This window comes from Saccopteryx bilineata, chromosome 4 (assembly GCF_036850765.1).
Source record: "Saccopteryx bilineata isolate mSacBil1 chromosome 4, mSacBil1_pri_phased_curated, whole genome shotgun sequence".
Classification (NCBI taxonomy): domain Eukaryota; kingdom Metazoa; phylum Chordata; class Mammalia; order Chiroptera; family Emballonuridae; genus Saccopteryx; species Saccopteryx bilineata.
The window spans coordinates 273243761-273265844 of NC_089493.1; the positions used below are offsets into that span (position 1 = coordinate 273243761).

The following is a 22084-nucleotide window of genomic DNA, read 5'->3' on the forward strand; positions in this document are numbered from 1 at the left end:
GGGGCTACAGCAGACCAAGTAACCCCTTGCTCGAGCCAGCGACCTTGGGTCAAAGCTGGTGAGCTTTTACTCAAACCAGATGAGCCCGTGCTCAAGCCGGCGACCTCGGGGTCTCAAACTTGGGTCCTTTACATCCTAGTCCAACGCTCTATCCACTGCGCCACTGCCTGGTCAGGCTAGGGGAAGGCTTTAAGATATTTTTTTTTTAATTTTTTTTAATTCATTTTAGAGAGGAGAGAGAAAGGGAGAGAGAGAGACAGAGAGGGAGAAAGAGAGGAGAGAGAGAGAGAGAAGGAGGGGAGAAGCTGGAAGCATCAACTCCCATATGTGCCTTGATCAGGCAAGCCCAGGGTTTCGAACCGGCGACCTCAGCATTTCCAGATCCATGCTTTATCCACTGTGCCACCACAGGTCAGGCTACTTTAAGATATTTAAATGACCTGGTTTCTCTTCTTTTCTTCCTAAAATTACCCTTATTATTATTATTTTTTCCAAAGAGCCAAATTAAGATTATCCTAGTTACAGTATTAAGTCTAGTTTTAAGTGGCCTGGTAATTTGTATAAATATAAGAATAGTAATTGATCATACTGGCTTTTTACAATCTGCTTTAGTGGAACTTTATAAGGAATTTTTAGATTGTGTTTTAATTAACTCCTCAGGGCACACACAAAAGCCAAGCTACACAGTTGCTATCAGGCTCTGCCCATAATCTTTCTGAAAATGTCCTTCTTTCCCACAGTTGTAACAGGTTTGTGGCCTTGGTCACAAACTGTCTCCCTTTCCTAACCCTCAGGTCCCTCCTGAAGGCCTTGTCCCAAGGACACTTCCCAGAACCTTCCCAGGATGGGGGAGTTGCTTAAAGGAAGGGGAGGATTGGGTGAGGGAGATGCTTAATGAAGAAATTGCCCTAGTGGGAGGTTGAATGAGGGGAATTTGAGTTTAAAAGGGCCTTGAGTTTAAAGGCACCCTGGACCCAAACCTACCATTCCAGCTTTTTGTTTATTAAGAAAAAGAGGCAAAGGTCTCTTCTTCTGTAGCTATGTCCTGCTGTTAGGATCAGTGAAATATCTAGAGGGGCTTGTCTGAGATTCGGGCTAGGTGGTGAGAACAGTTTTTATAAGACCTTTCCAATCCCAAGGGGTCGTTTCATATCTTGTCCCGATTGCTTCAACCATCCCCTTGGTAAAAGTGCTGTCCCAATCTTCTAAATATAAACTTCCCTCCTCTGGATACCAAGGGCATTGTTTTTTGGATAGTGAGCAAAAGGGCAGTTAAATTCCCATCAGACACCCTGCAGCTGGGAGGAGTCACTGTAGCTGTAACTTGAGACTCTGCTGCTCAGGGGAAAGGGAAGTCCCCATGATGAAGGAGCGATGAAGGGAAAGGGAAATCCCCTGTCCTGATCCCTAAAAGTGACCTCGCTGCAAGCATTCAAGGGCTTTTCCCCTGCTGCTTGTGTCCCTTACCAAACAGGGTGAATGGACAGCCTTTTCCTTTGCCAGGCTTTCATTTCTTCTGATTCCTCACACAGGGCACCACTTGTTGTAGTGACAACGAACTACTCAGAGACCAGATGAAATGCTCTGAGGGGGTGAGGGGAGGCAACATGAGGGGATGAGCTCTGATCAGCAGATCCAAGGACTGAAGCCCTGTCCCCAGCCTTACTCGGATATTTCTTAGCCTGTACAAATAATTCAAGGACACAGACAAAAGAAGTTCTCAGGTAGTAAAGTAAAGGACAAGGAACATGCTGACTTCTAATCTCTGTTTTGAGAGCCTAAACATTTCTTGGTTGCTGCATTTGTTGCTGAATCTTATCCTTCTCTTTTGGTGTTTCCAGCACGCACTGTTTCCAGTATGGGTCAGAGAGTCCCCAGGAATCTTGTCCACTCAGGGTTTTCACCCTAGGCCCCTGGTTGGCAAACTGCGGCTCGCGAGCCACATGTGGCTCTTTGGCCCCTTGAGTGTGGCTCTTCCACAAAATACCACATGTGGGCACTACCTCAATAAGGAATGTACCTACCTATATAGTTTAAGTTTAAAGAATTTGGCTCTCAAAAGAAATGTCAATCGCTGTACTGGTGATATTTGGCTCTGTTGACTAATGAGTTTGCTGACCACTGTGGCCTAGGGCACCTCTCTGTCTCTAATTGTTGTCCTAACTCTGCAAGTCTTCACAGCATATTCCTACAAAGCTTCAGAGACTAAGGTTTTATTTACAACACCTCTCTTGCTAAGTGGTGGCCTTTGGAGATTTTCACTCAGAAAATGGTTTATGGATGGGAGGGTAGTTTCTCCCTTGGGAACTGACACCTGGATTTTCTCTTCAGTGACTCCACTCCTGTGATTGTTTGGCTGGCTCGGCACTCACTTGGCAGGAAGTCAAGATGTGATAGGCAGGCTCCTTGCTTTGGCAAGGTTGCTGGTTTTAGAGAGAAGCCAAAATTGTGGTCTCTTATATCTCCTGTTTCAGAAGATAAATTCTTTGCCCCCACAAAGAATAGGCAAACACCCTTACTCTTCAAGTGCTTTCTGACTGTCTATAAAAATTCAGCAATAAGCATCATACTTAATGGTGAAATATTGAAGTTTTCCCCAAGATTGAGAATGAGAAAAAGGGTGCCAATTATCACTGAATCATTAATAATGAACATCATTCTGGGAGTTTCAGCCAGTGTACAATGATGAGGGGAAGGCATAGTGAGTGGAATGGAAAAATAAAATTTTTTTAGTAAAGTTACTAGATACAAGATCTCTATATAAAATCGATTGTATTTCTATCTACCAGCAACAAACACTTAGAAAATGAATATTTTTAAATAATATAATTTACAATTGCAAAACGTTGTACCTAAGGCCTGACCTGTGGTGGCACAGTGGATAAAGCATCAACCTGGAAACACTGAGGTTGCCAGTTCAAAACCCTGGCTTGCCTGGTCAAGGCACATATGGGAGTTGATGCTTCCTGCTCCTCCCCTTCTCTCTCTCTCTCTCTCTCTCCCCCCTCTCTAAAATGAATAAATTAAATAAAAAAAGGAATCGAGAATATATATAAATAAAAATCTCTCTGGCCTATGGTGGCACAATGGCTAGAGAGTCGACCTGGAATGCTAAGGTCACCGATTCAAAACCCTGGGCTTGCCCAGTCAAGGCACATATGACAAACAAGCAATGAACAACTAAAATGAAACAACTATGAGTTGATACTTCTCACTCCCCCTGCCCCCTTTCTGTAAAATCAATAAATAAAGTCTTTCAAAAAAAAGTAAGATCTGAATAATTCTGCACATAAAATATATAATATTGACATTAAAGAACCTCAATAAATCATGTTCATGGATCAGAGATTCAATACTAGAAAGATGTCACTTGTCCTTCAGTTGACCCATATATATCCCATGGAATTTCTATCAGAATCTCAGCAGATTTTGTGTATTTGTGTCTGTGTGAAAATTAATAGACTGATTCTAAAATTTATATAGAAATGCGGAGGACCTCATGTACGCATGGAAGAACAAAGCTGAAAGACTTATAACACTGTATGTCAGGTCTACAGTAATTAGTCTGGTATTGGTGCAAGGAAAGACAATTAGACCAATAGAGCAGAGCAGAGAATTTAGAAACAGCTTCATACATTATGGTCAGTTACCAAAGCACTACTGCACATCATTGGGGAAAGGATAGTCTTTCAATAAATAACGCAGAAATGAATTAGATTTTCACATGAGAAAAGGTAACTGTTGAGTACCCCTGCACACCTTTCTCCAATGGTTCATTCAGGATTGTATATTTACAAGTTCAAGTTTAAAACCGTTGGAAGTAGAATCTTCAAGCCAACAGTAGAAAAAATAAAATGTTTCTTTCTCCTTGCCTCCTACCAGGATTCCTCTAACTTCAGCCCTGTGTGGCTGATTAAATCTACAGTGGGTAGTAGGGCTCACACTCCTGGTCACTGATGGCTGGATTTCTTTTTTTCCAGGGAAATTTGGCACTGGAATTCAGTCCTATTTCTCCTTCTTGAGATTTCTGGTGTTGCTGAATTTGGTGATATTTCTGATCATCTTTATGCTGATTTTGCTCCCAGTCTTGCTCACCAAACACAAGATCACCAACAGCAGCTTTGTGCTCATTCCATCCAAAGACATAGGTGAGTCTAAGGCCTGGTTTTTCCCTGAGCAGTGTTACTGGCTGCAATGCTTCCTTCTTTAGAAATATGTATATTCTTAATCTTGGGTTACTGTATTAGGGTGGACTAGGTTGTGCTGCAGGAACAAATGACCCTGTAACTCTCAGCACCTAATAACCACAAAGGTTTCTTTCTTGCTCACAGTCCATGTCCATCACTCTTTGGTGGTGTTTTCATGTTATCTTCATGCTGGGGCCCAAGCTGATGGAGCAGCCTCTTTCTGGACCACTGACAGTCACTATGTCCAAAGCAAAATGAGCCATGACAAATGTACTGACTCCTAAAGCTTCGGCCTGATGATCATACACATCGTATCTGCAACATCTCATTAGCCAAAGCAAGTCACTTGGCCACTCCTGAGTTCAGCAAGGCATTTGGGAAGAGAACTGTAGGGTCAGAAAGTGGAACATTTAGCAAACATAATTCAATCTATGCTAGTGTTTTCATTATAAGACTTTCATTTTCAATAATAGTGATGCTCAAGGCTACCATTTATTAAACACCAATCATGTGCCAATAGTAAGTGTTGGACCTGTGTTTTCTTTTTGAATTCTCAACATAAGTCAGATCTTCTAGACATTTTGTTAATTCAGATGGGAAGAGTTTCAGTCATTCTATAGTCATTTGATTACCCTCTAGAACAGCGGTTCTCAACCTGTGGGTCGCGACCCCGGCGGGGTCGCCTAAAGCTATCGGAAAATACATAATGCATATCAGGTATTTACATTCCGAATCATAACTGTAGCAAAATTACAGTTATGAAGTAGCCACAAAAATTATTTTTTGGTTTGGGGTCACCGCAACATGAGGAACTGTATTGCGGGGTCACGGCATTAGAAAGGTTGAGAACCACTGCTCTAGGAACCAGGTTCTGGACTTGGGTTAGAAGGGGCAGCCTCCTGCTTCTTTTATCACATAACTCCCTTCCCTAGAAGAACCCTTCTCCAGAATCATTTCCGTGGCCCTGAACATTCCTCTTCATCATATTCAGTCCTGTCTTAATTCTATTACACTTCAAAATAAAATGAGAATAATGTAGAAACTGACTTAGTTCAGGGCTTTGGTACTCAGATTGAGTGCCTACTGTGTGCCAGGTGCCACATTTTCATTTTCTAAGAAGTTCATTTTACAGATCAGTGTTACCTGCTGCTATGTGGAAACCTGGGGTTCAATTTCAAGGCCTAACTCTGCTAGTTGACTAGACTTTCTGAGCCTCGGTTTCAATCCATAGACTGGCGGTGGCAATTTAAATAATGATATGATTAATTTCATTATTCAGATAACACCACTAATACTTAGCTCATTAAAAAGAATACTTATTTAATTGATAAATATTGATATATGATAATTGCAAATAATACTATACATTTGATATTATTTAAATTAGAAAATAAAAGTGGTTAAATAATTAAGCAATAGTCAATTTAAAAATGAGTATTAAATAAGAAAATACAATGCTCAGCACATGGAAAGCACTCAATAAATGGCAGCTGTTTTTATTTACTTATTTTTTAGTGCTGTTTCTTTCTAGAAGCACTGAGTGCCATTCTGTCACTCTGTGAACCCGGAGCCTGAGCACTGAACCAGTAGACTCAACTGCCTGGTCACTTCTCCCTTCAGCCGTAGGCCGGGCCTTGGTTGTAGGGGAGGCATCCGCTGTAGGAAATGCAGCTGGACTAAGTGTGGTTGGCGTGCATCCCGTCTTTCTCATCATTATCTCCTCGTGTTATATCCTCCCCCTGCACACAGACGCTTAAAAAAAAAAAAAAAAAACAAGCCCTGGCCGGTTGGCTCAGTGGTAGAGTGTCGGCCTGGCGTGCAGAAGTCCCGGGTTCGATTCCCGGCCAGGGCACGCAGGAGAAGCGCCCATCTGCTTCTCCACTCCTCCCCCTCTCCTTCCTCTCTGTCTCTCTCTTCCCCTCCCGCAGCCGAGGCTCCATTGGAGCAAAGATGGCCCGGGCGCTGGGGATGGCTCCTTGGCCTCTGCCCCAGGCGCTAGAGTGGCTCTGGTCGCAAGAGAGCGACCCCCGGAGGGGCAGAGCATCGCCCCCTGGTGGGCAGAGCGTCGCCCCCTGGTGGGCGTGCCGGGTGGATCCCGGTCGGGTGCATGCGGGAGTCTGTCTGACTGTCTCTCCCCGTTTCCAGCTTCAGAAAAATACAAAAAAATAATAAAAAAATAAAAATGAAAAAAATACTTACCTAGTAAATACTGCCCCTTAAGAAAAGGACCAGAAATCTTTCTCTTCCTTTCCTCACCTTTCTGCCTGTCTTCATTCCTTCAGCAAGTGTTTACTGAGCACCTGCTGTGTGCTCAGCTTGAGCCTGGCACTGAAGCTACAACAGGGAGCACCACACCTGCATCTACAGTGTTGATATATTCTAGCAGAAGGTGAACTTTAGGTAATTAAGCACACGAAGTACAGAAGGGATGGATTGGGCCATAGGAAAAGGAAAGTGATAAAGTCCTGAGAAGTTGGACAGGACCCCAGAGGCTAAGGCATCCCCAGATCCCTCTGTGAAGGCAGAGACATTTAAGCTGAGCCCAGGGGGGTGAGGAGAGGTCAACTGTTGAAGAACTTGGGGAAGCGTCTTCATGTAGAGAAACAGGATCTGCAAAGGTCCCCAGCTGGGAAATAACTCAACATATTAGAGAAACAAAATGCCTGGCATGGCTTTCCCTATAAAAGGCCAGATAGTAAATATTTCGGGCTTTGCAAGCCATACTGTTTTACTGTTGCCACTGTTCAACATTGACATCATGGCGCAAAAGTGGCCATAGGCAGGTGTCATGAATGGCCATGGCTGTGTTCCCATAACTTTATATTAACAAAAACAGCCAGCTGGTCACATTTGACCCATGGGCCATAGTTTGCTGACCTCTAGGCTAGAAGAGAATGAGTGAGGACCAGAGTGGCAGAGATCTCATTCCATTTTTTGGACTCCAAACAGAATGGCTGCCTTCCTCTACATATACTATGTTCATGCAACCATTTGACTACCTTATGTAGGCCTGACTACTACTTGTCTTTCTTTACCCCTGATGGTGAGCTTTTCAAGAGCAGGAGCTGCTCCTTGCTTGTCGTTTTAACTCCAGTATTTAAGTGATTAAGAAATGTTTGTTGAATGAATAAATGAGCACATGTATGTTAGAATTACAAATGTAAGAGCTGAATTTGGCCTTGAAGAAACTGGTTCAATTCTCTTATTTAATAAAGGGAAAACTAAGACCTAGAAAATGGGTAGTATATTGAATTATTTTTCCCAATTTGTCGCTCCATTGCAACTGTCACTTTGCAGGGCCTCTCTCTGTGGGCAGAAAATATTTCCTGCTCCATTGATATTACACTTGGTCATGTGGCTTGTTTTGTCTAGTGGAGTATTAGCTTGAAATAGCTTTTGTGTGACTCGCCTTATGAGAGAAACCATGAGGAGAGCATCCCCTAGGTAAGCCATTTCCTCTTGAGCCTGGGCTCCAGAATGGAGTCCCTGGGGAGCAGACCTGTGCTCAAGTGGAAGCCTGGAGTCATCCTGGTTCAGCCTAAATCAGCTGAATTAATCATAACTGCAGGTCCGTGAATGAGAAAATAAATGGTTGGCATGTGAAGTCACTGAAGACTTTGAGGTTGTTTGTTACACAGCAATAGCTGACTGATATAGAGGAAGTGAATTAATTCATGAATAAGGTAGTATCACTAAAATCTCTATTCATATAATTTATTAGTTAATTACACATATATAAATATATGTATTTCTCAAATGAAACTTCATGTTTACTTAAAAAATTTTTTAATTAACTTTAGAGAAAGAAACAGAGAAACATTGATTTGTTGTTCCATTTACTTAGATCTTCATTGGTTGATTCTTGTATGTGCCCTTGCCAGGGATTGAACTTGCAACCATGGCATAACAGAACAATGCTGTAACCAACTGAGCTACCTAGCCAGAGCACATAGAGATCTTTTAAAATTGGATGTGATTAAAATGGAATAACAATGATATCAATCACATTTTCTAAAACATGCACAAACATGAACTCCCAAACACAAAATACCAATACAAGCAGAAAACATTACTATAAGTAGATCCACATGCAAAATGTACAGAAAAAACACACATCCCCAGATGTTTAAGGAGAATAGTGAAAGAGAAAATGCTACTATACTTGGTGCATTGGAGTTTAGTCTGAAAATAGAAAGTCACAACCATATAGACACATTTCTACACAGACATATCAATATATATGACATCTAAGTGTGTATAGACATGTATACATGCTATCTACATAAAACGTAATAGACAAGTTATAGAGACTGTTTCCACTGACCTTGTTTTTGTTCTTTGGGATTTTTTTTTACAGATATTCAATGCACAGTATATCCAATAAGTAGTTCTGGACTCATCTACTTTTACAGTTATATCATAGACTTGCTCTCTGGCACTGTAAGTATTTAATATAATTCTGTACTTAGGCCCTCAAGATCTTGAAGATAGGTTAATGTAAACATCAGTTTCCCGAATGTCTTTAGTGAGAGCCAAACTCAGTGTTGACACAAGTACCAGTGCAAAGGACAGGATTTGCAGTGACTCATCTGCAAGGTTAAAGTTCACCCATCCCCTGCTAGAATATACAGGAAATATGCTTTGTGAAAGTTATTGGTATAAAATACTATGTCATTGAACTTCCACTTTTCTGAATAGATAAATAGAAAGTATTGAATTTGTCCATTGTGTTTGTTTAATCCTGGAAAAGTGCTTTTTCATGTGTCACATTTTTCTCAAAATAACTGAGAGGAATTGTCAGATCAGTGTTGAGATGTCCATTATGCAAGGAGAAAAAAAATTCAGTGACTCACCCAAGGTCACACCGCTATTGAAGACAAAGTGGGATCAAATCCCAAAACTGCTGTTAGCCTCATTTCTTTAGATTACATCCCAAAAGAGCAATCTGTAGAGCAGGGGTCCCCAAACTTTTTACACAGGGGGCCAGTTCACTGTCCTTCAGACAGTTGGAGGGCCAGACTATAAAAAAAAACTATGAACAAATCCCTATGCACACTGCACATATCTTATTTTAAAGTAAAAAAACAAAACAGGAACAAATACAATATTTAAAATAAAGAACAAGTAAATTTAAATCAACAAACTGACCAATATTTCAATGGGAACTATGCTCCTCTCACTGACCACCAATGAAAGAGGTGCCCCTTCTGGAAGTGCGGCGGGGGCCGGATAAATGGCCTCAGGGGGCCGCATGTGGCCCTCGGGCCGTAGTTTGGGGACCCCTGCTGTAGAGCTTCACACATCATAACCTTCCACCTTATAGGAAATACTTTATGGGAGACTTAGATGCACTTGATTATCAGTGTTTAATAAAATATGCGTGAGAGAGAACAGCCCTGTCCAAAGGAATTTTCTACAATGACAAGAATGTTCTGGAACTGCGATGGCCACAAACTCTTGAGCACTTGAAATGTGGCAGGTGTGACTGAGAGACTGAATTTTAACTTTATGAAAAGTTTAAGTTTAAATTGGCCTTAGAGAGAGAGATAGCCAGAGAATTCAACAGTGTTCTGTCTTTGCTAAAAACAGTTGAGACAAGCTGTAATCAGAAAAATTCTTTTCCTGGCCCAGCGAACCTTGACCCTATAATATTACATAATTTTGAGAGAGAGAGAGATTAATGGCAATCCTGATATCAACGCCTGGGAAATATAAACAGGTTTCAGATCGTTGGACAAGTTTTTATGGCCTGTGTGCCCCGGCTTCAGAAGAGCTAAAAAAAATCCTGAATGTTCTGTTTCTACATTTTTTTCCTGTTAAAATTTTTACTTAATATAAGAATACACAGTTGTCATAAAAAATTCAGAATTTATGGAATAAAACGTCAAAGTATCCTCCCCAAAAGTCACCGCACCTTGAACACTATGGTTCATAGCCCTCTTGCCCTTTCTCGTGCACCTTAGAGGTCTTGCTTAATATTGTACAATGTGGATTTTTTTATGATCTAGCCAGGCCCCTGTTGTTGGACATTCAGGTTGCCTCCATTTTCCTTCTTTGTAAGCAATGCTGTGGTGAACATCTTCGCACTACCTGTATACCTGTATACCTGTAACACTGCTTTTGTGTAGGTTCTCTTCGCGTTTTCCTGGAATTTTCCTGCCATCCAGGGAGGAATTTGAGGTGATCAGTTATTCTTTCCATAAGAAGTCAGGGACTAGGGCCCTGGCCGGCTGGCTCAGTAGTAGAACATTGGCCTGGTGTATAGAAGTCGCGGGTTCGATTCCTGACCAGGGCACACAGGAGAAGCACCCATCTGCTTCTCCACCCTTCCCCCTCTCCTTTCTCTCTGTCTCTCTCTTCCCCTCCCGCAGTCAAGGCTCCATGGGAGCAAAGTTGGCCCAGGCGCTGAGGATGGCTCTATGGCTTCTGTCTCAGGTGCTAGAATGGCTCTGGTTGCAATGAAGCAACACCCCAGATGGGCAGAGCATCACCCCCTGGTGGGCTTGCCAGGTGGATCCCAGTTGGGCGCATGTGGGAATCTGTCTCTCTGCCTCCCACTTCTCACTTCAGAAAAATTAAAAAAAAAAGAAGTCAGGGACTACTCTGTGCTATATTTTTACATAAAGTCACTTCTTTTTTCTTTTTCTTTTTTTTTTTTGCTAACAGCTTTATTAGATATAGTTTACCTTTGTATAATTCACCCTTTTAAAGTGTTCTATTCAGTGGTTTTTAGTACAGTCACTGAGTTGTACAATCATTACCACAGTCAATTTTAGAACATTTCATCACCTCAAAAAGAAATTTTATGCCCTTTACCTAGCTCTTCCCAATCCCCATTATTGGCCCTAAGCAACCATTCATCTACTTTATGTCTCTATGAAATGCTTATTCCGGACATTTCACGTAAATGGAATAATGTAATATGTGGTCTTCTGTCTCTGCTTCTTTTATTTAACATTTTAAGGTTCATCTATGTTGTAACATCTATCAGTCTTTCATTCCTTGTTATGGCCAAATAGGATTCCATTGCATGGAAATACCACATTTTGCTTATTCAACATTTGGGTTGTTTCCACATTTTGGCTCTTAGTAATAATGCTGGAATGAACATTCATGTGTGAGTTTCTTGTGTGGAGATATGTTTTCACTTCTTTGGGGGTATATGCCTAGGAGTGGAATTGCTGGGTCAAATGGTAGCTCTATCTTTAACTTGTTAAGGAAATGCTAGATTTTTCCAAAGTGGCTGCACCATTTTATTCTCACCAGCACTGTATGTGGGGTCTGATGTGTCCACATCCTTGTCAGTACTTGCTATTACCTGATTTTTTTCATTATAGCCACCCTGGTTTGTGTGCAATGAAATGTCCTCGTGGTTTTTATCTACATTTCCCTAATGAGCATCTTATTATGTGCTTTTGGCTATTCGCATATTTTCTTTGAATAAATGTTTATTTAAATCCTCTTTACATTTTAATTAGATTATATGTCTTTTTATTGTTAAGTTATAAGAATTCTTTATATATTCTAAATACAAGTACCTTATCAGGTATATTATTTAAAACTATTTCTTTCTATTCTGTGGGTTGTTTTTTCACTTTCTTGATAGTGTCCTTTGAAGCACAAAAGTTTAAATTCTGATAAAGTCCAATTTATTTTTTCTTTCATTGCTATTATTTCTTTTAGTGTCATATTTAAGGATCCATTGCCAAATCTAAGGTCATGAAGATTTAGCCCATTATTATTATCAAAAACCAATTAACCAGAAATGTATGGGTTTATTTTTGGACTCAATTCTTTTCCATTGATCTATATGGCTATTCTTATGTTACTACCTCATTGTATTTTTTTTAAAGCGAGGAGTGGGGGAGGATAAGCAGGAAGGAATAGAGATGAGAAGCATCAACTCTTCGTTGTGGCACCATAATTGTTCATTGATTGCTTTCTTATATGTGCTTGGCTAGGATGCTCCAGCCAAGCCAGTGACCCTTTGCTCAAGCCAGCCACCTTGGGCTTCAAGTCAGTGACCGTGGGCTCAAGCCAGCAACCTTGGGCTTCATGCCAGCCTCCTGGCTGGGGCTCAAGCCAGTGACCTTGGGCTTCAAGCCAGTGACGTTTGGGCTCAAGCAGGCAACCATGGGTCATGTCTATGATCCCATGCTCAAGCTGGCAACCCCACATTCAAGCCAGCAACGTTGGGGCTTCGAACTTCAGCATCCCAGGCTGATGCTCTATCCACTGCGCCACCGCCTGGTCAGGCAGTACCTCACTGTCTTGATTACTGTTGTTTTATAGCAAATTTTGAAATTGGAATATGTGAGTCCTCCAACATTTTTTAAAAATATTGTTTTGACTATTCTGAGTCCTTTTCAATTCCATATGAACTTTCTGATTAGCTAGTAACTTTTTACAGGGAAGCCAGCTGGGATTCTGATAGGAATGTGTTGAATCTATAAATCAACCTGAGGAGTATTGCCATAGATTTCCTGATCCATAACCATGGGATGTTTCTTCATTTATTTAGATCTTCTTTAAGTTTTTTAAACAATGTTTTGTAGCTTTAAGAATAAGATTTAGCCTGACCAGGTGGTGGTGCAGTGGATAGAGTGTCAGACTGGGACGTGGAGGACCCAGGTTCGAAACCTCAAGGTTGCCAGCTTGAGTGCAGGTTCATCCAGCTTGAGCACAGGGTCGCTGGATTGAGTATGGGATCATAGACATGACCCCATGGTCGCTGGCTGGAGCTCAAAGATCGCTGGCTTGAAGCCCAAGGTCACTGGCTGGAGCCCAAGGTCACTGGCTTGAGCAAGGGGCACTCAGTCTGCTGTAGCCCCCAGTCAAGGCACATATGAGAAAGCAATCAACGAACAACTAATGTGCTGCAATGAAGACTTGATGCTTCTCATCTCTCTCTCCTCTCCCTTCCTGTCTGTCCAACTCTCTCTGTAGCTATAAAAAATGATTTACATTTTAGTTGTTAAATCTATTCTTAAGTATGTTATTATTATTATTTGCTGTCATTGCACATGGAATTGTTTTCTTAATTTTATTTTTGGATCATAGAACTGTGTATTTTTAGTGCTCAAGTTCTGTCAGTGATTACTAAGCACCCCTCACACCTCTGGGGTTATTCCAGTATCGGGGGATCTAGGATAAACAATGACACTGAAATGTGAGTTCTTGAGGCAAAGACTGATCTCCTGGTTCCTTCCAGTGAACTTACCAGTCTGATCTCATGCTTGTGGCTTTTTTTCAGGGTTTCTTGGAGGAGACCTGCCTCTTTTATGGACATTACACCATTAATGGGGTGAAATTTCAAAATTTCACCTATGATCTACCTCTGGCTTATTTGTTAAGCACAGTTATGTACTTGGTCCTGAGTCTTCTTTGGATAGTGAAAAGGTAAAGTTTATCTTATCATTGTGTTCTCTTTGAATTATCCTGATGGCTGAAGATGATTAGAGGCCATGGACTCTGGGAGCCACTGCTCAGAAGATGAGGCAAGTGGAGGGTGGGCTTTGTGGAAGAAGATTTGTCAGTGTTTTGGAGACTCAGGGGACCCGGAGGCAATGGAGGCAGTATTTGGGAGCTGGATGAGCAGCCTGAGATCTTTACTCAATCGTTACTGTGCACAGTTGCCAATACCATCCCCTCACCTCATCTTTGATCTGGTGTGTGTATGTAACCAGGTCTGTCTTGGATTTTGAATGGCAGAAACCCAACTCTGACTAACTGGGGCAAAGGGTAATTGAGTGGCTCAGATAACCAAGGCAGGGAGGACACAGGTAAAGGTGTGGCTTTGAGATATCCAAAAACAAGAGCTTGTTCATCTCTGAGCCTCCTGGTGGTGGCTTCTATATAAGGACTCCTTGGGTCACAGGCTCAGAAATCCTTTGAAGAGATGTGTTGGCTCTGCTTGATTCAGGTCCCCAACCCTGACCTTCAGCTATGGCCATTGGGTTAGGGTCACATTAGACCATGGTATTTCTCTAGTAAACAAGTGGTTTAGTGAGGGTGTCCGTTCCCAAGAAAACAAAAGTGAGGAATATTAATTACTTTAATTACTAACATACAACTCCCCCAGAAAGTACAATGGCCCAAACACGACAGAAGTGCGTGTCTTGCTCACATAAAGTTCTGAGTGAGGCACAGGCTAGTGTGGTAGACATCTTCTTAGTCGTTGTGGGACTCAGGCGGGCCGAAGTTCTTCAGCATGCAGCTTTGGCGTTCCTCTTAAGCTCTGGAAGGGAGGAGAAGTGTGGGGGCGTATCCCATGGAAGGTGTTTACGGGTTAGGCCTGAAGTGACCCACATACTCACATTCCATTGACAACAGCTTGGTCACATGACCATAGCTAACTTCAAGGAGGCTGGGAAATGTTACCCCTGGCTGGTGGCCACTTCCCAGCACTAACACATGCTATGGAATGGGAAACACATATTTCTCATGGTCAGCTTTTGTCTCTGCCCCAGGGGCGATTGTTTGGCAGACAGGATCATGATGGACACCTCTCTTACCCACTTCATTGTCCATGTGAGAGCATGAACTGTGCTACGAGCCATGGGGCAGTGACGCTCCTTTTCATAGAAGTTGAAGAGACCAAGATGTTCGGGACTGAGTTTGCCTTCCATGAAGACCAGGGTTTACCACCACAGAGAAAGCCCCAGAGCGCAGCTGGTCACTCATATCCTGAGTCAGAAGCCATGAAATGAAAGTTACCTAGTGTGTGTCCATTCCCCATCAGAATGGGCAGCGTATGGACAGGAAGGAGCAGTAGCTCATTCTGAGGGGCAGAGAGATGTTTGGTGAAGAAGTGCTGGCTGACCTGGGCACCACTCTATAGTGCTGGTGGGTGAATCGAGTTTCAGAGACTCGCAGTGGGACAATTTGGAGGAGCCCTCTTTAAGAGAAAGAATACAAAAATTTCTTTTTTAAATTAGAAAGTATACAGACAACAGGACCAGATGAAGACATTACCAGAAGTGCTCTCAGGGCTTTTGGAAGGGGCCCTGACGAAGCAATAAGATTTATTAGCCAAACAGTGAATCCTTCTCCAGGTCTTGCTCAAGCTCCTCACTTGATTGCTCCCTGGGGATGACCGGGGGTGGCCTGGGGGTGGTGTGATGGGGAAAGGCCCACCCCTGGAGGAGGAAGTGCTAGAGTGGCAAAGAGTGGACTTTGGGGTCCCAAGACCATGGTTTGAAGGTCAGTTCATCTCTTTAAACTTATTTCTTCATCTATTCTACATACATGGTTGTTGAGGGGATTCACTGAAACAAGGCAGGTAAAGAACTTAGCACTGGGCCTGACACCTGGTAAACATTCATTAAATTAAAATTATCATCTTCAAATTGGCCTCAGTTCTGCCACTAACTCTCTGATTCTAAGGAAATCATTTTCTCTTCTCTGGACCTGAGTGTTCTCATCTGTTAGATGTAGGTTTGATCTAATGCAGGGTCTCAGAGTCACCATGGAGCTGTATAAAAGAGCACATTTCTGAACCCTACACGAGACCTACTGATTGAAAATCTCAGGGTATGAACCCACCTGGGAGCCTGCATTTTGGAAAAGCACTCAGATGGTTCTGATAGAAGTTCTTTGCTGCAACCTTTGGCAGAATAAATTATTCCTTCCACTTTTTATTGTCCCAGAACTCACTGGAAAAATCCTAAAAACACCCCATTTCATCTAGTGTGTGGCAGTTGATGTATTTGTGTCATCAAATGCCAGGATGTTTTCTTCCATGAAAGCATTTGAATGGATAGAGTTATCAAGCATTGCATCTGATTGGAACAAGTGATCACTAAATATTGAGTTTTATTTACTCTTTAAAGTCATTTATTCATTCATTTATCCATCAATTGGGTAGTGGCCATATTATGGTCCAGGCTTTCTGGATATAAAGGTAGTGAGGCAGTCAGGCTCCAGAGATTATAAGCTGTAAACAGGTAAGATAATTACAGATTCTGTTCATTATTCTAAAGGAAATGAAAGAAGCTAACTTGAAGTGCGAGTCACAACTTTAGATGAGGTGGTGGGGAATCCATGGAGGGGTTATTTGAGGTGAAACCTGAAAGATGGAAAGGAGGCAGCCATAGGAAGAGGCGGGGAAGAACTGTCCCAGGAGAGGGTAGCAGGAACTGCAAGTACAAAGGCCCTGAGGCAGGAGCTGAGGTTTGTATGTTTATAGAAAGTAAAAAAAAAGCCAGTGTAGTATCATCAGAGTGGCCATCTGGGAAGAAAGATGGTATCATGCAGGATCACGTAGACCCTCTAGGCTGTGTTAGAGAGTTTGCATTTTTTCCAGCTATGAGAAGAGCCCTTTGATGGACGAAAGGAAATGATTTTCAACCATGAGATGCCTGGTTAGCTACCACATATATTTAGTATGGTTTAAAACTTGACCATGTCAAAATGGGTGGAAAATGCAGCCATGGGTAACCATTTTATTCTTGACAAAGCCAACCCATGGGCCTGTGTTTTGTTGTTGTTCTTAAAAGAAGCATAATTATGTTTTGGGGTCAGGTCAGTGGAAGGGTTCAAAGTCAACCTGATCCAGAGTGAGGAGCACTTCCAGAGTTACTGCAACAAGATCTTTGCTGGCTGGGACTTCTGCATCACCAACCGCAGCATGGCCAACCTGAAGCACAGCAGCCTGCGCTACGAGCTCCGAGTGAGTGCTGCTGGCCTTTCTCTTGGGGGCTCTCTTGCCAGCAAGGTTGTGCCTTGGGAGGTGGGGTTTGCAGCTTCCAGCAGAGCTGGGTGTGGACCAGGCAATCTGCAGTGCTTTGCAAGTTTCCCCCTTTGTAGTTTTCAAGAGCTTTTCACCAAGAACAGCTTCCTGGGGTTGATGGCCTTCCACCCAAGCATGGAGCTGGTAAACTGGGGCTGGGAAGGGAGGTGGGGACACACCACAGTGAGTGGGAGGAAGTGGTACTTCCCGTCCTCCCCTTGCCACCCTGTTATCTTTCCAGTTCATGAGATCCGATCACAGACATTTTTTATAACAGGGAAAATGGAACTTAGGATGGAATGCTACGATGATAAGGTGAAGTGAAAGGAATATGAAAAAGTAGGAGAGAATTTATTAACTAATAAGGAGAGAAGGAGTAATAAATAACATCATGATCAAACCTATCCCCCCCGAAAAGGAGGAGGGGACAATAATATCAAAGCTTAATAAAGTATGATAGAAGAAATCAAGTCAAATGTGTTATCTGTTACACTAAATATTAACAGATTGAATCCTTCTATTAAATGCAGAGCCCAACTGAGTTTTTTAAAAAACTCCACCCACTTTATATACAATTTCCAGAATAACACATGTGGCACTGACTGGTTAGCTCAATTGGTTAAAGTGTTGTCCTGAAACACTAAGATTGTGGGTTCGATCCCGGTCAGGGCACATATGGAAAGTGACCGATGAATGAACAACTAAGTGAAACAACAGATGTATGCCTCTCTCTCTCTCTCTCTCTCTCTCTCTCTGTCTCTCTTTCCCTTGCTCTCTCTGTCTCTCTAAAATCAACCAATAATAAAAAAGGAAATAATGCATGTAACATATAAGTAATGTCATGAATAGGTTAACAGTTCTGTTTCCACATTTACTGCAAAGTCTATTTGCAATCTTAAATAGGAGATACTACCTTGACTTTGGCCTTTAGTAGACACAAAAACTAGTTGGGCTTCATTCTGGGAAGGTACCTTGGGAAAGATGAACATTTAAGGAAAGTCTTAAAGATGGACAGGGTATAAAGATACGTCAGAGGTTCCACCCCTGAGTATCCCTTCAGCCCCATGCTTACAAAGCAGTTTTCTTTGCTCCTCAGGCAGATCTGGAGGAAGAAAGAATACGCCAGAAGATAGCAGAAAGGACTTCTGAAGACACAATACGAATTTACTCTTTGAGATTACTTTTGAATTGTGTTGTTCTGGCTGTTTTAGCGGCATGCTTTTATGCAATCTACAGAGCAACTATATTCTCACAAGAACACATGAAAAAAGTAAGGACTCCTTGAAAGTCAATTTAACTTTAACTATGGTCGGACGTTATGCTAAGTACATCGTAAACTTCTGAGACAGATAATATCATCATTTCTGTTTTACATATGGATATAAAATTGGCTGATATGACAGAACCAGAAATCAGAAGTGATCAATTTCTACTTTTAATAGAAATAAAAGGCATCCAAGATAGAGTATTTGAGGTACCTATTCTCCCTGAAATTCACAATATTTAAATCCAGCTTGATTCCTAATTTAATTTTCAACTCCTTTACTTACAGATAGGGGCCTCGGTTTACCTAAAATAAAAGTGGCTTTAAAAACTCCAGCTGAAAAAAAATAAAAATAAGAAAAACTCCAGCTGGTCTCATGGCTGTGCTTCATGAAATCAATTATCAGGGGCCCGGATTTCTTCCATCCTGTGGCTCTGCCGTTCTTAGGGTGTGGCCCTCTTCTGTATGGTACTTGATAGCTTACCATATAGCCAATGGGAAGGAGATTGGGAGGGAACACCCCTCCCCTTCAAGGTTATGACCTGCACTTAAAAATTCCACTCACATCCTTTTGGCAGAATTTAGTCAGATGGCTGTACCTAGCTACAAGGGAAGCTGGAAAATTTAGTTTTGTCCTGGATAGCCATATATATAGATAGCTAAATAGTCTAAAGAAGAAGAATATAGCTATTCTAAGTCATTATTACAGCCTTGAAAATACATTGCCCATTAATACAGAAACATGGATTTCTTTTTATAACTCAAATAAATCTGATAGAGCTCATTTTTCCTCTAGTATGATGCTAGATCATGTGTCCTCTTTTAGAACACTGGAGGAAGGAGATGGCTTATGTTTAAAGGCCTTGTTGAATGGCATGTATGTTTTATTTTGTTTGTTTGCTAATAAACATATATTTGAGGGTTTTTTTCCCAGTTTTACCGAGGTATAATTGATATACTGCACTGTGTATGTTAAAAATACACAGCCTACTATATATAGTTGAGTTCTTTTAAGATCAACTCATTTGTGATGCGACTTTCCTTATTATACTCCTGACCAGTTTTGTTATCTTCCTAGGAAATTGACAAGATGGTGTTTGGGGAAAACCTCTTGATATTGTACTTGCCTTCTATTGTGATCACGCTGGCCAATTTTATCACACCAGTGATCTTCGCCAAGATCATCCACTATGAGGACTACTCCCCAGGCTTTGAGATCCGGCTGACAATCCTTAGGTAAGGTCTAGACGTGCCAAACAGATCACCACTTGCCCCTCCTTTTCCCATGGCAAACGTTGCTAATCAATTGTGACACATTTTCCTGTTAAGCCAAGAATCCTCTTCAACGTTCAGCCATCCCCCAGGAATGAATCAGAATTGCACATGCAATGAAGGCTCTTTGACCTAAGAGTTTACATCAGTATTATATTTTTGGTTCACGTATCTGCACATTGACACCTGAGGGCGTGAGGTAGGCCCCTAGGAGGAGGTGTTGCTCTGAAGATATTAGAAATGACAAGGGAGGTGAGGAAGTGGGAGAGAAGGAAAGACAGCTAGTAAAGCAGGGATCCCCAAACTTTTTACACAGGGGGCCAGTTCACTGTCCCTCAAGACTGTTGGAGGGCCAGAATATAAAAAAAAAACAACTATGAACAAATCCCTATGCACACTGCATATATCTTATTTTAAAGTAAAAAAACAAAACGAGGACAAATACAATATTTAAAATAAAGAACAAGTAAATTTAAATCAACAAACTGACCAGTATTTCAATGGAAACTATGGGCCTGCTTTTGGCTAATGAGATGGTCAATGTCCGGTTCCATATTTGTCACTGCTAGCCGTAACAAGTGATATGATGCACTTCCGGAGCCGTAACGCGTGCATCCCGTGTCACTGGAAGTAGTACTGTACGTGAGCGACGCTGCTACTACTCCAGGAGCACAGGATATAAATGCTGACCACCAATGAAAGAGGTGCCCCTTCCAGAAGTGTGGCGGGGGCCGGATAAATGACCTCAGGGGGCCACATGTGGCCCGCGGGCCGTAGTTTGGGGACCCCTGTGGAATAGGGTGTGTTACCGGGCAAGTTGCTGCTGTTGACAGCTGGTTCTCAGTCCTACTGGGTAACTGGGAGTTTGTGTGGGAAATACCTTAGCCCTTTCCCACCAAACCGGATAGTCTGCCTCTACCACCTAAGGATGGCTGCTCCCAGGAGCATTAACGCCCCACGTGTGCTCCCCCCTACCCCCACGCGTGGGCCTTGGGTGGAGAGTACAAGTCCTTACGGGAGGAACCTGAGGCATTTGATGGCATAGTGGGTGCTGACAAAATGTGGCCAGGTCACCCACAGCTGTAGTGTGTGCTACAGTTGACTTTTTATAAGTTGTAATATCTCTTTCCATATTAAATAGATATTCAGTTTTATTTTAAAAAACAGGTATAAAACAGAGTGCATGGAGTTAACACAAATGAGTTGAAGAGGACCAGGTTGGGGCCATGTAAAATGAGCAGTTTCTGCTGCTGCTTTAATGCCTCAGATTACATTTGCATCTTTTTAAAAGATATATTTTTATTTTGGAAAATTTCAAACTGAACAAATGGTATAATGAACCCCCACGTGCCCCTCCCTTAGTTTCCATACCAGTGTTTTGTTAGCCTTGTTTCATCTGTTCTCCTCTCTTTTGCTGATTGTTTTAAGCAAATCTCAGGCAATATGTCATTTCACCTGTAATCACTTCAGTGTATCTCTAAGTGACAAGGATTTTTTTTTTAAATATGAGCATCATGACCCTTAATAAAATTAAGTCAGTTCCCTGAGGGCATTGCAGATGGCTCTGTAGGATTGGTTTGCTCAAACGGGGACACAGAGGACAGCATGGTGATTACCAGAGGGAAAGGGGAGGGGTGGGTAGAAGAGGGTGTAGGGGGTAAATGATGATGAAAGGAGACTTGACTTGGGTTGGTGGACACATAATATACAGTGTACAGATGATGTGTTATAGAACTGTACACCCCTTTTATTCTTTAATGAATTCTCCCTCCCCTCGTGTTATGCTAGTGATTTGTGGGAGAGACCGGTGTATTTGCCATAGAAGGTTCCCTCGTCTGCATTTAGTTCATTGTTTTCTCATGGCGTATTTTGTTTTTCCGTACCCATAGTCATGGTAAACTACTGTGTAGATTCAAACATTTTCCTTTATTCCATTTCAGTTTTTAGTTACAGAAACCTCCTCAGAGCTGCCGGGTTCTCATCCCACCATGGGGCACGAAGTGTCGGGCAACATGCTAAGTAATGCGAGAGGCGAGCCCATGGTGTGGGCTTGCTTTTCTCTATCGCCCACTTTTTAATGTCTTTATTTATTTCTTTATTACAAACCAAATAATAGGAAAGCATCTTTAAAAAAAGAATAATAGTGCACTCTGCCCTCTTCTCTTGAATTCAACTTACCCGGACAGTCCTCATAGGCACGGTTTCTCTTGCTCGTGCCAACAACCACACGTTTTCTTTAAAAAACAGATTCATGTCCGTGTGAAACTCTGCAGTGTGCTGTATTCACTTCTCAATCTATCAGAAATCTCTCAGCTTAGAAGATTCAACTACAGTAGTTCTTTTCAGAAATATAGAATGTTCTAAAATGTAGCTATAACATCATAGATTCAGGAGTTCCCAGCTTTCTTCTCTTTTTTTTTTCCTGAAATTTAAAAAATTGTGTCAATATATTAGCATAAAATTTGACATTTTTAAGTGTACTACTCACTGGTCTTAAGTACATTCCTAATATGGAGCCACCGTGACCCTTGTCCAAAACTTGCTCATCACACCAAACAGAAATTGTACCCATTTGTGAGTTTGCTTTTTTTTTTTTTTTTTGTATTTTTCTGAAGTTGGAAACGGGGAGGC

At 41.9% G+C, this 22084-nt stretch overlaps 1 protein-coding gene across 5 annotated transcripts in view; it reads left to right on the forward strand.

Moving 5' to 3' along the window:
• TMC7 (transmembrane channel like 7) overlaps positions 1-22084 on the forward strand; it is a 61727-nt gene that overhangs the window by 20657 nt on the left and 18986 nt on the right. For all 5 annotated transcript variants that reach the window (XM_066274723.1, XM_066274724.1, XM_066274726.1 and 2 more), the window contains exons 4-9: positions 3981-4148; positions 8545-8627; positions 13441-13586; positions 16710-16857; positions 18014-18187; positions 19260-19417. In XM_066274723.1, coding sequence (XP_066130820.1) covers positions 3981-4148; positions 8545-8627; positions 13441-13586; positions 16710-16857; positions 18014-18187; positions 19260-19417 — 877 coding nt within the window. The remainder of the gene's footprint in view (positions 1-3980; positions 4149-8544; positions 8628-13440; positions 13587-16709; positions 16858-18013; positions 18188-19259; positions 19418-22084) is intronic.